We start from the raw sequence: 14,884 nt of genomic DNA, 5'->3' as shown, positions 1-14,884 counted from the left end.
CACACTAATGTAAGATGTTAATAACAGGGGAAACAGCCCAATCTAAAAAATGGGCAAAGAATTTTAAAATATACTTCATAAAATAAGATATGAAAGTTGCAAGTAGCACATAAGAAGATGGTCAGTGTTTTTAACCATCACATAAGAAGATGGTCAGTGTTTTTAACCATCAAGGAAATGTGAATTAAAACTATAATGCAGTGCTGCTACATACTCATTGAAATATCTAGCATTTAAAAAACTGACAAAACAAAATGATAGCAAAGATGTGGGGCAACTTGAACTTTGCTGTTGCTGGTAGCAATGTAAAAGGGTAAAACAGATTTGGAAAATCGTTCAGCCATTTCTCTTAAACATGCTTTTACCGTGTGACCCAACAATTCAACTCTTAGTTATTGGAGACAGAGCCAAATGAAAGCATGTGTTCATCAAAAACTTGACCACAAATGTTCACATAGCTTTATTCATGATAGTCTCAAACTGGAGACAGTTTGAATGTTCATCAACAAGGAAATGGCTTCTTTATAAAATGGAATACTGCTCAGCAGTGAAAAGGAAGGGACTGTTAGTACAGGGTATGAATTGGTCTCAAAAATATGAGTGAAAAAAGTAAAGATCATTGGTTGCCAGTGGTGAGGTCAAAGTAGGGAAGATTGATAGCCAAGGAGCTTGAGGGAATTTTTAAAGGTGATAGAAATATTCTGTTTTCCTGATTGAGGTGGAAGATTATGTATGGGTTTATACTTTTGCCAAGTTTATTGAACTGTACACTGAAAATCAGTGCATATTGTTTTATATGAACTCTATGTTAATAAAGTTTATTTTAGAAATACCAGGGGTTAGAATGGTTTCTGACCTGTAATCAGGCATCCAACTTCCAGTAGTTGTGAAGGCTGAAATAAAGACATTTTTGGATATTAAAGGGCACAAATACTTGCATAGTATGTTTACCTTCTGTAGTTAAGGCCCTTGAGGATATATTGGGTTGGCCAAAAAGTTCATTCGGATTTTCTGACAAACTTTTTTGCCAACCCATACTTCAGGAAACAGGAAGAAAACCAAAAAAGAGAGGCTTACAGGGTTCAGGGAAACAGAGGATCTGAAAAGAAGTCCAGGAATGATAGGTGATCAGCCAGATTAGAGAACAACACATGTAAATTGGAGTAGCAGGTCCAAGTCTTCTGAAAAGACAGCCTCCAAGGAACAAATGAAATTTCTCTCTGAGTTTATAAAAAAGATGATTCATAGATTCATGTCAAAAATGTTGAAGCATCTGAAAAAGTCTCCAAGAAAAGTAGGAAAATGAAAAAAATAAACTAATTGTTAACTCAAGAAAAATGAAAGCATGATATAAGAAGGGATGTTTGTATACAATATGACTTAGCAGTAAGTAATATTTGCATAGTTCTAAGAATCTAAATATTAGCATTTTATGTAAAAAAAGCAATGATCTCTGTTAGGGAATTGGGAACATAGAAGGTAGTAAGAGTAGTAGATGTGAGAGAACTGAAACCCCATCTATCATGATGGGGAGTCAGAAACTTAAAATGGAGATATTTTAGAAATAGGCAGTTGCCAAAGAAAACAGACAAGTTGTGAATGGTTGTCTCTGTTGAAAGGGGAGTAATCAAAGGGTCAGAAGGGGCAAGACAGAAAACTGCTTTTATTCATAGACCTTTTGGTTCTGACTTTTAAAGTTTTGTATATGTGTTAATTTGATGAAAATTAAAGTTAATAAAAATAGAAAGTGTCTTCTAGCTCTCCAGTCTGTGAAAGTGGAATGTTTTTCATTCCTAATCCGTCTTGAGTCAAATAGCTCTTTTTTCTCTCTTGAGATTTCCTCCCCTGAATACAGCTTTATGTACATGTGCTCAGTCAGTCAGTCATGTCCAACTCTTTGAGACCCCATGGACTGTAGCCCACCAGGCTCCTCTGTCTATGGGATTTTCCAGGCAAAAATACTGGAGTAGGTTGTCATTTTCTCCTCTAGGGTATCTTCTCAAGCCAGGGATTGAACCTGCATCTCTTGCCTCTCCTGCATTGTTAGGCGGATTCTTTACCACTAGTAGCACCTGGAAGAGTTTGTAAATAGGCCAGACACCTGCTCCTTGGAAGAAAAGCTATGACCAACCTAGACAGTATATTAAAAAGCAGAGATATTACTTTACCAACAAAGGTCCATCTAGTCAAAGCTATGGTTTTTTCCAGTAGTCAAGTATGGATGTGAGAGCTGGACTTATAAAGAAAGCTGAGCAACGAAGAATTGATGCTTTTGAACTGTGGTGTTGGAGAAGACTCTTGAGAGTCCCTTGGACTGCAAGGTGATCCAACCAGTCCATCCTAAAGGAAAGCAGTCCTGAATATTCATTGGAAGGACTGATGCTGAAGCTGAAACTTCAGTACTTTGGCCACCTGATGTGAAGAACCAACTCATCGGAAAAGACCCTGATGCTGGGAAAGATTGAAGGCGGGAGGAGAAGGGGACAACAGAGCATGAGATGGTTGGATGGCATCACCGACTTGATGGACATGAGTTTGAGTAAGCTCTGGGACGTGGTGATGGACAGGAAAGCCTGGCGTGCTACAGTCCATGGGGTTGCAAACAGTCAGACACGACTGAGCGACTGAACTGAACTGATCTGGTCTGAGTAGGTTGTCAGTCCGTTCAAACTGAGTGACTGAACTAACTGAACTGACACCAGAATCTGTTAAACTTTGTGCTGTAGTGTTGCTGAAAGCCAGAAAGAGAGGGGTGAAATGAGGTAAATGAGGAGAGGGTGATCACTGCAGACTGTGTTTCCATGCAAACAGGAAAGAAACAAGGAGAAGAGAAAGGAAAAGAGGACAAAGGACTGGAGAAAGAAAAAAGAAGATGAGGACAAAAATATAATAACTCATAAAGGGAAGAGAATAGCCTCTGAGTCTCTGCCACCTCTAGCCTCTACACTGTCCACCACCACCTTTCACCCGAGCCAGACTCCATTATCAGATGGCTGATTCCACGTCTTAACTTTGTGCCCAAAGGTCTCGCATAAGACAGTTGAACTATTCACCACCTATTCGAACTCCTGGATCTATCTGCCATGTCACTTATCTTTTCTGTCACACTTACCTTGCCCTTGCCCATTTGCACTGTATTCTGAGAGTCTCTGGGCCAGATTTTTCAGATCAAAACTGAATCTTCAACCATATCCATCCTGTTCCTCAGTCAGTCTGTTGAGTTCTTTAAATTGTAGCAATCATGTGTATGGAAATTTTTTTCATAGAACTCTATTGCCTTTTATATATATGATAGACTTTTAAATCTGTGTATTGATTAATTTGGCATACTCCATTTTTTGTAACAATCCTTTTTTCTTCAAAGTTTGTTTCTCTGTTAAATTTGCTGTCTTTCCTTCCTGCTGTTGACTTTTCTTGAATGTTTTGGTGAACCAGGGCTGTCTGTGTATGTATACTGAAAAAGACCTAGAATGAAACACCGTGGTAGCTAAAGTGTCTCTTCAGCTAAAGTGAGAGGCCCTTTTGCTCTGGCAGTGAATGTAGCTTCTGATTATAGAAGCCCTGGTGCTCAGTTGTTGTTGTGAAGGAGTCAGGGCTGGTGAGAGGGAAATCCCTCGTGGCAGCCCTCACACCCACTTTGGGAGATTCCCTGGGCAGAACTCCCACACTGAGTCATGTCCTCACCACTTTAATCCCATGGGCAGACGCCAGAGTCAGCTGCACTCAGAGCAGGGCCTGGTGACAGCTGTTCAGTTGTCCTTTAATTATCCCAGCAATCACCCGTGGCCTGTTCCTTTACTTGTTCAAATGACCACTGAGCCTGGAATTGTTCTGGTGTCCCTCTGAGTAAACTTCCTCTTTTGGAAAATCTCCCCTTTTTTCATAATATAAGTTTTTTAGTTTAGGTGAACTTCTCCATCAGTTTTATCTTTCCATCTGTTTTGTTTTCATTGTTCTAGTTAGCTACCATGTTACTTCTTTTACCTCTCCTTCAGCTGTAGATTTATTGTCCCCTTTCAATTTCCTTTATTTCCATGAAAATTTTGGGTGTAGAATAAAATAGAGATGGTAAATCTGTCACATTGAACCAAAAATGTTCCATAGATCTACTTACGTACAAGAAAACTAAGGTCCAAAGAAAGAAAACACACACACACAGATAAAAACTTGCCCAAAGTTATCCAGTTAGTGTACGCAGAACCAGGATTTAAATTTCAGCCTGCCTGGTTTCAAAACACATCGTTTATAGGCACACACACACACACGTACTCCCATGCAGTGTGACCACGTGACTTAAATAATTTTGTTGGAAATGTACTGTAAGAGCACATTAAAAGAATTTAGGAAGATCTTGATCAAAACATATATAATGTGCTCTCTTAGCAGTACCTTCAAAACCTCTGCCATGTCTTTTTGTCTGTCTTCAAATTCCTATATTTTAAATGTGGATTTGACTTTTGAAGTTTTGTGAAGTAATTTGGAGCCAAATTTGTTGATCCAAAAAGAATAATACTTAAAAAAAATCAGAATCAAAGTTAGATGTAGTTAGAAGTATTTTCTTGAATACTTGTATACTAGATAAGACAGTTTTAGAAGAATTCCAAAAATATTTGAACACTGGCAACACTACTGAAGTGAATGAATGACCTCCTGCTCATTTTTTTGTTCTGTGAACATACACATTCTGAGGTTTAAAATTTTTTTAAATTTTATTAATCTGTAATACACTGAGTGTTGCATAACTAAAAATACATGTTTCACATAAAACATTTTCAGCATTTAAAAAAATCCATTTTTAGTTCCTTGTTTTTGAGGTTGTGTTTAGTGTTTTGTGACTATTGGTAGGCATCTTTTGCTACTGCAGGACTATAATTAATAATCTTACATAGTACAGATAGTTGACCACATCTAAGAGTATATCTGAACTGTAAATTCTGAACGGAATTGCTGGGTCAAAGCATAGGTGGATTTTACCAAATGGCCTTTCTTATGCCAATTTACAGGGTGATAATGTTCTTCTTTCTACACATCCTTTCTAATCGTTTGAATTATGCACTTTTTCATCTTTGCCAATCTGAAGAGTTTTTTAAGTATCTCAATGTAGTTTTAATATGTATTTCTTTTATTGTGAAATTAGGTTGATCACTTTTCAGTGCTTTTTTGTGACCTGTTACCTACTGGGTTATTCAGTTTTTATCTTACTGATTTATAGTTCTTTTTGTATAGTAGAGAAATTAGTCAAACACTATAGCTGCTGTGCATAGTTAACAGCCAAATGTAACACAAAACTGAACCAGAATCTCTTTATCAACAGCTGAAGAAAATTAACTGTGAACACCAGAATCACTAGATGCTGAATTAACTCTTAGTGGAGTAAAATGTGCAAAAGCCACTCTTGATTTAACAATGCTTTCTACTGTGTGCAGAAGGAGTTTTTAAATTTTTTAATAATATAAGCATTTGTTTGTTTTTCTAGCTGAAATCACTATGGCTAATGGGGATATAAGATTTTATTTTAACCATATTTAAAATGGAGAAAATATGATGCTGGATCCTTTGCACAGATTATTAAAAAAATAAACAGCTTGATCAGGAGTCCCTAATAGCTTGTTTTCTACCCCCACATCAGCTGCCTCTCTCCAGCAGAGACGAGTAAACACAGTAATGTGTCCCTTTGAAAATCACTATGCCTGTCTTGTGTAACATATATACATACTTACTCATGTTTGTATCAGAAACACAAACATGACCAAAAGTAGTAGGTTTATTCCTTGGATAAGGAGAGATAAATTGTGTATTTTGTAAAACATTCCAGCAAGTTGAATTTTTTTTAAAAGAAGTCAGTTTCTAAAAGAAGTCCTAAAATGTTAAAGTGACCTTTAGAATAAAAAACAGCTTCTTTTAAGTATATAGCCTATGCAAACAAAACTTATAATTGAATCAGTGATTGATTGGGTTTTTTTCCCCTAGTCACCAAATTTAGCACAATTACTTTATTTTGAAAATATTTTATCCAACTTGTTTTCGTAATCTTTTTTCCCATCAAGACTACTGTGAGATACTATGTCCTGTTACTGAGTCAAATAAACTATTCTATGATACTAAGTCTAGATGGTAGACAGCCATGTAAATTTTCTTTGACTCTTAAATATAATGATTTTGTTTATGTTAGATTTCTAAAATGGAATAAGACAGGAATTATTGTGCAGAGCAGAGCAAAGGGACAACTTCAGATAATCTTCTCTGACCAACTTTCTGATTGAAATAATGAGAAGAATTAAGTGATTACTTTCCCTTCACCTTTTATTGTTGTTGTTCGGTATTTTGCTTTTTTTCCCCCAGAATCATACAGAATTTGGTTTCTCTATCATTTGTCATGCTAGAGAAGACAAGTTTAATTGCAAGCTATAATTTTTTGTATTTAGAAGTGAATGTGCTTTTATGTGCACTCCTATATTTCATTCATACTAAATATTGAGTATATTTCAATATGTAGTCAAGTTAGATTAATTGAGCCTAACATGTTTTATGCAGTTAATAATTATCAGTGTGCAGCATTAAATAAGTTTGAGGGGCATCCTTAAATCTACTTATCTCCATTCATTAAAATGAGGAATTCTACCTAATTGTATATTTTCTCAAGCCACTAAGGCATTTTTAGTTTTTGTTAGTTTACTAGGGCTGCCATAATAATAAAATACCACAGACCAGTGACTTAAACAATAGACATTTATTTTCTCACAAGCTGAAGGCTGGAAGTTCAGGTTGAGGAGGGTCAGTAGGTTTGCTGTCTTCTGATGCCTCTTTCACTAGCTTGCAGATAGCTTTCTTCTTGCTGTGTCCTCATGGTCATCTCTCTTCTGTGTCATCTCTGTCCTAATCACCTCTTCTTATAACACCAGTTATACTGAAGTGTTTGAAGTAGAGCCACCCTGACAACTCTTAATCACTTCACTCAGAGCCTTGTCCCCAAATATAATGACATTCTGAAGTACTAGAGGTTAGGGCTTTAACATAAATTTTATTCCTTTTCAGGATTACAAATAGCCATCAGAAACATTAAAAGAAAATAAAGTAATCCTTAGTCTCACAACCTAAAATCTACCAAGAATATATAGCTTACTAGATTTATTCTATTAATATATAGAAATTTTATAATATCCTAAGAGTAGACTCCTCCTGAAAATAATGTATTGGATTATACTTTTTTCCTTTTTCATTTATCAGCATGTTATAAATATCTATACCATAATTCATTAATGAATGAATTTCTGGAATTTAGGTTCTTTACAGTTTTTTCCCTAATATAAGTAGTAGAGAAGTAATCAAAGCTTTCCAAAAAAATTGTACATACTGCCATCTTCCATTGTACTGTAGTGCTCTGGTCAGTTGTGCCCGACTCTTTGCAACCCCAGGGACTGTAGCCCACCAGGCTCTTCTGTCCATAACATTCTCCAGGCAAGAATACTAGAGTGGGTTGCCATTTCTACTCCAGAAGATCTTCCTGCCCCAAGGATCAAACCTGCATCTCCTGTGTCTCTTGTATTGGCAGGCGAATTCTTTACCACTACATCATAAAGCATAACTCAACCTCTTTTTTTCGTTTGTCATCATTATAGACAACAATTATCATACCATTATTGTACAGCTATATTCTCAGTTAACCACTGTAGAGTTTTTTTGTCCATTTACTAAATGGCCCCAGTTTGCAGTGCAGTTTAGCTTCTGATTCTGCCTTTTGTAGAGCATATTTTATCCTTTACTTGCATCTCTCAAACATTTCATGACAGTAGCAGTGTCCCTACTTATTGCATATTCCATACTGGGATTGGGGGCAGGAGGAGAAGGGGACAACAGAGGATGAGATGGCTGGATGGCATCACCGACTCGATGCACATGAGTTTGGGTGAACTCCGGGAGTTGGTGATGGACAGGGAGGCCTGCGTGCTGCGATTCATGGGGTCGCCAAGAGTCGGACACTACTGAGCGACTGAACTGAATAGGGTATAGACTGAAAAAGCAGTTAACTGAAATTGTTATGATCATTTTTAAAATCAGTAATATCTGAAGAAGTTCTAAGTGATTCTCTTATGGTAATGTATAAAAACCTTTAATGTCACATTTTCTTTGCATTTATTTTGTTTACTTATTTATTTATTTGGTTGTGCTGGGTTTTAGTTGTGGCATGTGGCATGTTTGGGTTCCCCAAACAGGGATTGAACCTGGGCTCTCCACATTGGGAGCATGGAGTCTTAGCTACTGGACAACCAGGGAAGTCCAGATTCTGTTTGATTCAAAGAACTTTTCTCACTTTCTCATTTACCTGTTATTATGTCACATTCTAGATAGGGTAAGTTTCTGAATAAGTGACCTTTGTATCATTGAGGTAGTATTTTATAGGGGAAATCTCACTCTACTATATAATATATTACTTCTGAAAAATATTATCATATCTTCTGTTTTAATACATCCTGACTTCTAACCTTTCTTTCTTTAACCAGGATTACCTGAACTGGAATTAGAAGCAATTGATAACCAGTTTGGACAACCAGGAACTGGTGATCAGATTCCATGGGCAAATAATACAGTGACAGCTGTAAATCAGAATAAGCCAGAAGAGTGAGTAGTACATTTTGTGTATTATCAAGTAACAGATACCATCTTCTACAGCAAAGAACTGCTTTTCCCAAACTAGATTCCAGTTTGTATTGGTGTTTTATAGATATTAATGGAAGGTGAAGGTTTAATGAAAAGAAAAAGATGGGGGAGGACACCAAATCAAACAGATTTATTTACTGCATGACTGCAAGACTAGTGTATATTTTAATTACCAAGAGATTGATATAGTATGCAGCTTTATTTTTCATCTCTTACTTTGCTTTGATTGATTACCGTAAAATTTCTGGGACTGGTAGATGAATTGGCCTCAGCACAACAACTCTATTGCTCTTGAGTTCTTAGTTGTATAATTATTTTGTCCAGCTTTTCTCTTTGTTTGGAGCAAGAATACATAAGAAGGGAAGATACTTTCTACATCTGCTCAGTATCCCCACTTGAGTAGAATTTGATTCCTCAATCCACGCAGGTAGCTCTATTCCAACACATATAGTGCATCTCATATATAGCAACCAAAGGGTGGCTAGGTAGCATTGAGTGTGAAGCCTTAATTATGACCTCTAGCCTTGTTTACCTTCCCCAAAGAAGAATCCTTATCATTATAGAAGTAGTATTAGTACTAGTGTAATTTTCTATATATCTTTAAGTTTTATGCATCAGTTGATATCAATTGGATTAGACTATGTATTTCCTACATGTAATCAACAATTTGTTGGTTAACACTGAGCATTTTTCTAGTTTGATTTCTTTTGTCATGTTATCAGCATGATTTGATCATCCTTGAAAGTTAAGTAATACATATAATGTGTACTGTTTTCATATGGTTCAATTATCAATAATTAATTGCACCTATAGAATATAAATAGAATAAATAGTATAAAATTTTATTTAGATTAAATTTTTTTTTTTTTTTAGTTTTTGGTTGATTTTTATTTTTTACTTGTGTTAAAAACTATTTTCTCTTAACTATGGTTAATTTTTCAGGCTATTTCTGTAAGCTAACATGAAGAACGTGGAAACAAAGTTCAGTGATTGACAAAATAATGAAAAATATATTCAAGCTGCATACCAAATGTTCATAAATTTCTGCACATTAAGTATAGAAAATTTCATTGCATAAGAATTGGTTTTAAAAAAATCTCGGCAATTTCCTAGAACTAGATTTGCATATATGTGTATGTATATTTGTATTCTTAAGGTTGAATACTTATTTGCTACATCAGTCTTTATTTTTCTTATCTTTTGATTCTTCAGCCAGTGTATTAGTTCACAATTAGATGAACTTCTCTGTCCACCAACAACAGTCGAAGGAAGAAATGATGAGAAGGCCCTTCTTGAACAGCTGGTATCCTTCCTCAGTGGAAAAGATGAAACTGAGCTAGCTGAACTAGACAGAGCTTTGGGAATTGACAAGCTTGTTCAGGTATGTACTACAGTTGGCCTTTTTTAGATGATGCAGCCCTGAAAAGCTAGAAGAGTATTTTTAAGCAAGACTTTTTCATATGACTCTCACTGTATGGTAGCTATTTTATAATTTACCCTTGTGAAAGTTATCAAAATATATAATAATTAAATAATGGGCTTTTAAAACAAAAAGCCTGTCATAATAATTACAGAGTTATAGCCTTTTACTATGGAACATAATCTTAGAAGCTTTCCCTAGAATAGAATCCAGATTTTATATTATTCTTATTTTAGGACTTAATTTATCCTTCATTCATGCTAGACTTCAGCCTATATGTTCTATAACATTCCAACTTCCAGGTTAGTATTTTTGAGACTTTGGAGTTAAAAAATCAATTTAGTGCATCATGACCAGCATTTTTTTTAATGGATAGAATAATGTAGAATAAAGACTGTCAGAATGCAGAAAAAGGGAAAGTTGTGTTTCATGAAACTCTGTTTTCAGTTACATACACAAACAGTAGGTCATAATTTAAATTATATTTCTTTCAATAAGTAGTAGTCAAAAAGTTTGAAAGCCGTAGCTGTATGGCATTCTGTTAGGTCAGCTGTGAATTTTTTTTTTTCAAACAAGATAAAAGCATGAATTCTATATTTGACATAGAAAAATTAATCCCTCCTTTAGGAATCTACTTCTCATGGTAATCTATTCAATTTAACATTTGTTGATTCTTAGGCTTTGCAGTGAGGTTCTTTTCAAACCATTTAGCTTTATTTCATTGATTTAGGGCCTTAATTTTAACCATATTTTCATCTCTCTTTACTGAGATTTTAAACATCCCAGTTAATGTATTACACCATTTCAGAAGCAACTTACATAAGTGATTCCTTTAAGTATTAATAGCAAACTTCTGGAGAGCTTCATATGATCTCAGATCCAAAATTGTATAGAGAAGCATGTCATTCATTGGCAGAAATGTATTTGTAAAATCTTCTGGCTTATTTTCCAACAGGGAGGTGGATTAGATGTATTATCAGAGAGATTTCCACCACAGCAAGCAACACCACCACTGATGATGGAAGAAAGACCCAACCTTTATTCCCAGCCTTATTCTTCTCCTTCGCCTACTGCCAATCTCTCTAGCCCTTTCCAAGGCATGGTCAGGCAAAAACCTTCACTGGGGACTATGCCTGTTCAAGTAACACCTCCTCGAGGTGCTTTTTCACCTGGCATGGGCATGCAGCCCAGGCAGACGCTAAACAGACCTCCAGCTGCACCCAACCAACTTAGACTTCAACTTCAACAACGATTGCAAGGACAACAGCAGGTGAATACCCTTGTTCAACAGGTGTCTTTTTAAAGGGATGTGCTAATAGCTCTATGTAACAAGACAGCCCAAATGCTATTAGATTGACCAAAAGGTTGGTGTGGGTTTTCCATAGGATGTTGTGGAAAAATTCAAATGAATTTTTTGGCCAACCCAATGCACTAAAGGTGTTAAGTCCACTCCCAGACCCTTTATGACACAAAAAGTCATCCTTAGTCTGCTCTGATAAGAATAAGGGTGACTCATTCAATTAAAGACTGCTGGCTCATAACAAAGTCCTTTAACACCAAGAGTTTCAAAGCAATTTACTTCCATTTTTTGAGATAAAAAATATTTAGGATGAACATCTCATATAATTATTAAATTAATAATTTTGAAGCATAGCTTAATTTCTAAAGTAGAGCATCAAGAGATACTGCTGATAAATATTTTCTCTCATGACAAATAATGTGCAGGTGTAATTAGGACTGTATAAGCAGCAGTTATAAGGGTAATCATTAAGAACTAGAAACCCAAATGGCTAAAACTATCCTCTGGGAAACGGGACCAGGAATGTAGGTTGTTGCTTCTGCTGTTATTACTCTTTTATATTTCTTTAGCCATATGTCTGTTTTGCTTTGGATTTTTAAAAAAGCATTTAAAGAAGTTCTCTGGAGCTTTACTAATAGCAGAAGGAAGAGGAAGAAGGAGCTAAATTTATTAGAGCGGCAGCATGATAGAGTTAGCTCTGGTTTCAAGTCCTAGTTCTAACCTTATGTGAGGTGGGTCAGTAGTAAGATTATTTACCGTATTAAAGCCTATGATTTATCATCTTTAAAAAGAATCTAATAAATAATTCCTTTACCTCTTAGGTGGTATGTGGACTAAATGAGATAACATTAATAGATGTTGTTGTTTATTCGCTAAGTCATGTCCCACTCTTTTTCGACCCCATGGATCATAGCCCACCAGGCTTCTCTGTCCATGGGACTTTCCAGGCAAGAATATTGGAGTGGGTTGCCATTTCCTCCTCCAGAGTATCTTCCCAACCCAGGGGTCGAACTCACGTCCCCTGCATTACAGGCGGCAGGCGGATTCTTTATCCCTGAGCCACCAGGGAAGCCATTAATAGATGTAGAGCTTGGATATAAAGCTCTTAACAGAGTGCTTGGCATGTAGTCCCATTTAGTAAATACTCGCTATTATTATGCAATTATATTCAATAAATATAACAAATAATATAAAATGTGCTTCCATGCTACTTAAAAAGAGGAAGATGATGAAAGGGAGAAAGAAAGAGATGGCATAAGGTGAAAAACTTTTAATGGTAGACTAATAAGGAATAATTTTTAAATGTTAGGGTGAAATAAAAGACACAAAGGGAAATTAAGGGAAGAGAAGGAAAAAGAGAAACAAAGCGAGGGTATAGTATTAATAATATGTTCTGAATATGACTTAAGATAAACTGCTTCTTGTTATAACTTGGCATTCATCATTAGACAGCACAAGAATAAGAAATACTTACTAGCTCCCCTGTATTTAATTTTTCACAGAACATGTTTATAGTGACTGTACCAGGTCCTGAGAGGAATGCAAAGAATAAAGAGATAGAGGCAGTTTTCAGAGCTTATCGTCAGCCTGGGGTATTCAAAACTTATTCAGCCCTCTGTATCTTCAGGTTCCGCATCTGCAGATTATACCAACTGTGGTTCAGAAAGAGGTTTTTTGTTTTTGATTTTTTTAATTCTAGATGAGAAACAAAACTTTTGGCAATAAAAACTGCTTGATAAAAGAATAAGCTTCCTTAAGGAAATCTTTGTCTTGGCAATGATTTACATGGTGACTGAATCAGGATTCTCAGCCTCATCACTATTAGCGTTTTGAAACTGGATAATTCTTGTTAAGGGGGTGCTTCTGGTGCATTGGGAGATGTTTAGCAGCATCCCTTGCCTCTACCCAGCAGATACTAAGAGCAGCCCCTCCCCAAGTTGTGATAACCAAAAATGTCCTCATGTATTGCCAACTGTCCTTTATGGGGCAGAATACCCCTGGTTGAGAACTTCTTGACAAGATAATCATCTTTTAGGTTTACTGTAGGAGGACTTCTTGTTAAGGCATTGGGGGAAAAAATCCATTCAGACAGACAAAGTGACAGCAAGCCTTGAATTGTGTGTGTGTGCACGCACATGTGTGAATTTTATACACATAGGCTGGGTTTGTGCTTTTCCACTGGCCACAAGCCCCACATACATCTCCTTTAGTAATACAACAAGCCTGTCAACGAGACCTTTATAGGCTTGCTTTCGAATTTGTGTTACCAGCTCTAACGATTATCAACCTCTCTCCTCCCAACTCCCTAACTAAGAAAAATTAAGATTTCAGGGGAAATTAAGGACATGGTGATCCTTTTAGGAGAACTTCCTTAGAAGAAGTTGCTGGAAAATGGGTAAAATTTTAGTAATCAGAAAGAAGAGGCAGGTCAGAGTGAAATTGTTGTACACAGTATTAGGTTGTACACACAGATAGTCAAGGGAAGGGGAAAATAAGAGTTTTTCTGAGGGTAGAAATAGATCATTTTTATTTAACAGAAAGTGCTTGTAGATTGCTGCTTTTAGAACAATTCCTTCTGCTTCTAAAAATTACCTATTTATTTTATAGGGTTTTGATTTATTTTTTTAAGGTTGTTTTTTCATTTTTATTACTTCTCATTTTTCCTCTGTCCCCAACCATTTCATTTTCACGTTATCTCACAATGCAAAGAATATATAAAGCTGTCAGTGTGGAATCCCAACTCCCACACTCCTGGCAATGTTACTTTTCTTCACCTGTTTTCATTCCCTGTGTCTTCGGTTTTTGGACTTGCTGTTCCTTCTGCCTTGAGTTCACTCTACTGCCCTCTTTGCCACCTGGCATTCTCATCTTTCAAGGTCCCATTGAGCTCACTCACGCTCTTGGTCCCTGTCTTCATGTCCTAGGCTAAGTTAGTTGCTGCCCCATGCTGCTGTACATCTCTCTATATATTCAGCCTATAACTTGTTCATTGCACTGTTTTGTATTGACCTCAACAGGGAATTCCCAGAAAATAGAAATTTACTCACTTTTGTAGGCTTCAAACTTTATTTAGTATCTTGCATATACCAAGTTTTTTGATAAATCTTTGTAAAACTAATGGTTAATTTAAACTTATGTCTAAGATCTGACATAAGTTTGAGTTTAAGAAGTATGTAGATTTTTAGACTTTTAAGAGCCTTTTTGACTTTTAGAGACATAATATTGGTTATCTTTATTTTTGACGTGATTCTGAATGTTTTATCCTATTCCACAGTGCCTGAAAGTTATCATTGTAATATTTATATTATATTGGGCTTCTCCCTCCAAGTCATTTTGTTTTCTGATCTCAGTTCAGTTCAGTTCAGTCGCTCAGTCGTGTCCGACTCTTTGCGACCCCATGAATTATTGGAGTCAAAAAATGAATGAAACCAGAGTTAAGAATTGAGCTTGTTAGAGATGAGAGATTGAATCACTATTCACAGCTCTTTGGAGTCTCTTATAAAACT

General features: G+C 36.1%; 1 protein-coding gene across 7 annotated transcripts in view; it reads left to right on the top strand.

The window, feature by feature from the left end:
* Positions 1–14,884, top strand: part of NCOA1 (nuclear receptor coactivator 1) — a 219,647-nt gene that overhangs the window by 170,914 nt on the left and 33,849 nt on the right. For all 7 annotated transcript variants that reach the window (XM_027555936.1, XM_027555934.1, XM_027555939.1 and 4 more), the window contains 3 exons: positions 8,502–8,619; positions 9,871–10,039; positions 11,034–11,348. In XM_027555936.1, the coding sequence (XP_027411737.1) occupies positions 8,502–8,619; positions 9,871–10,039; positions 11,034–11,348 (602 nt within the window). The remainder of the gene's footprint in view (positions 1–8,501; positions 8,620–9,870; positions 10,040–11,033; positions 11,349–14,884) is intronic.

Source organism: Bos indicus x Bos taurus, chromosome 11 (genome assembly GCF_003369695.1).
Source record: "Bos indicus x Bos taurus breed Angus x Brahman F1 hybrid chromosome 11, Bos_hybrid_MaternalHap_v2.0, whole genome shotgun sequence".
Lineage (NCBI taxonomy): Eukaryota > Metazoa > Chordata > Mammalia > Artiodactyla > Bovidae > Bos > Bos indicus x Bos taurus.
The sequence above is the reverse complement of the archived record's forward strand: the minus strand, read 5'-3'. Positions and strand labels throughout refer to the sequence as shown.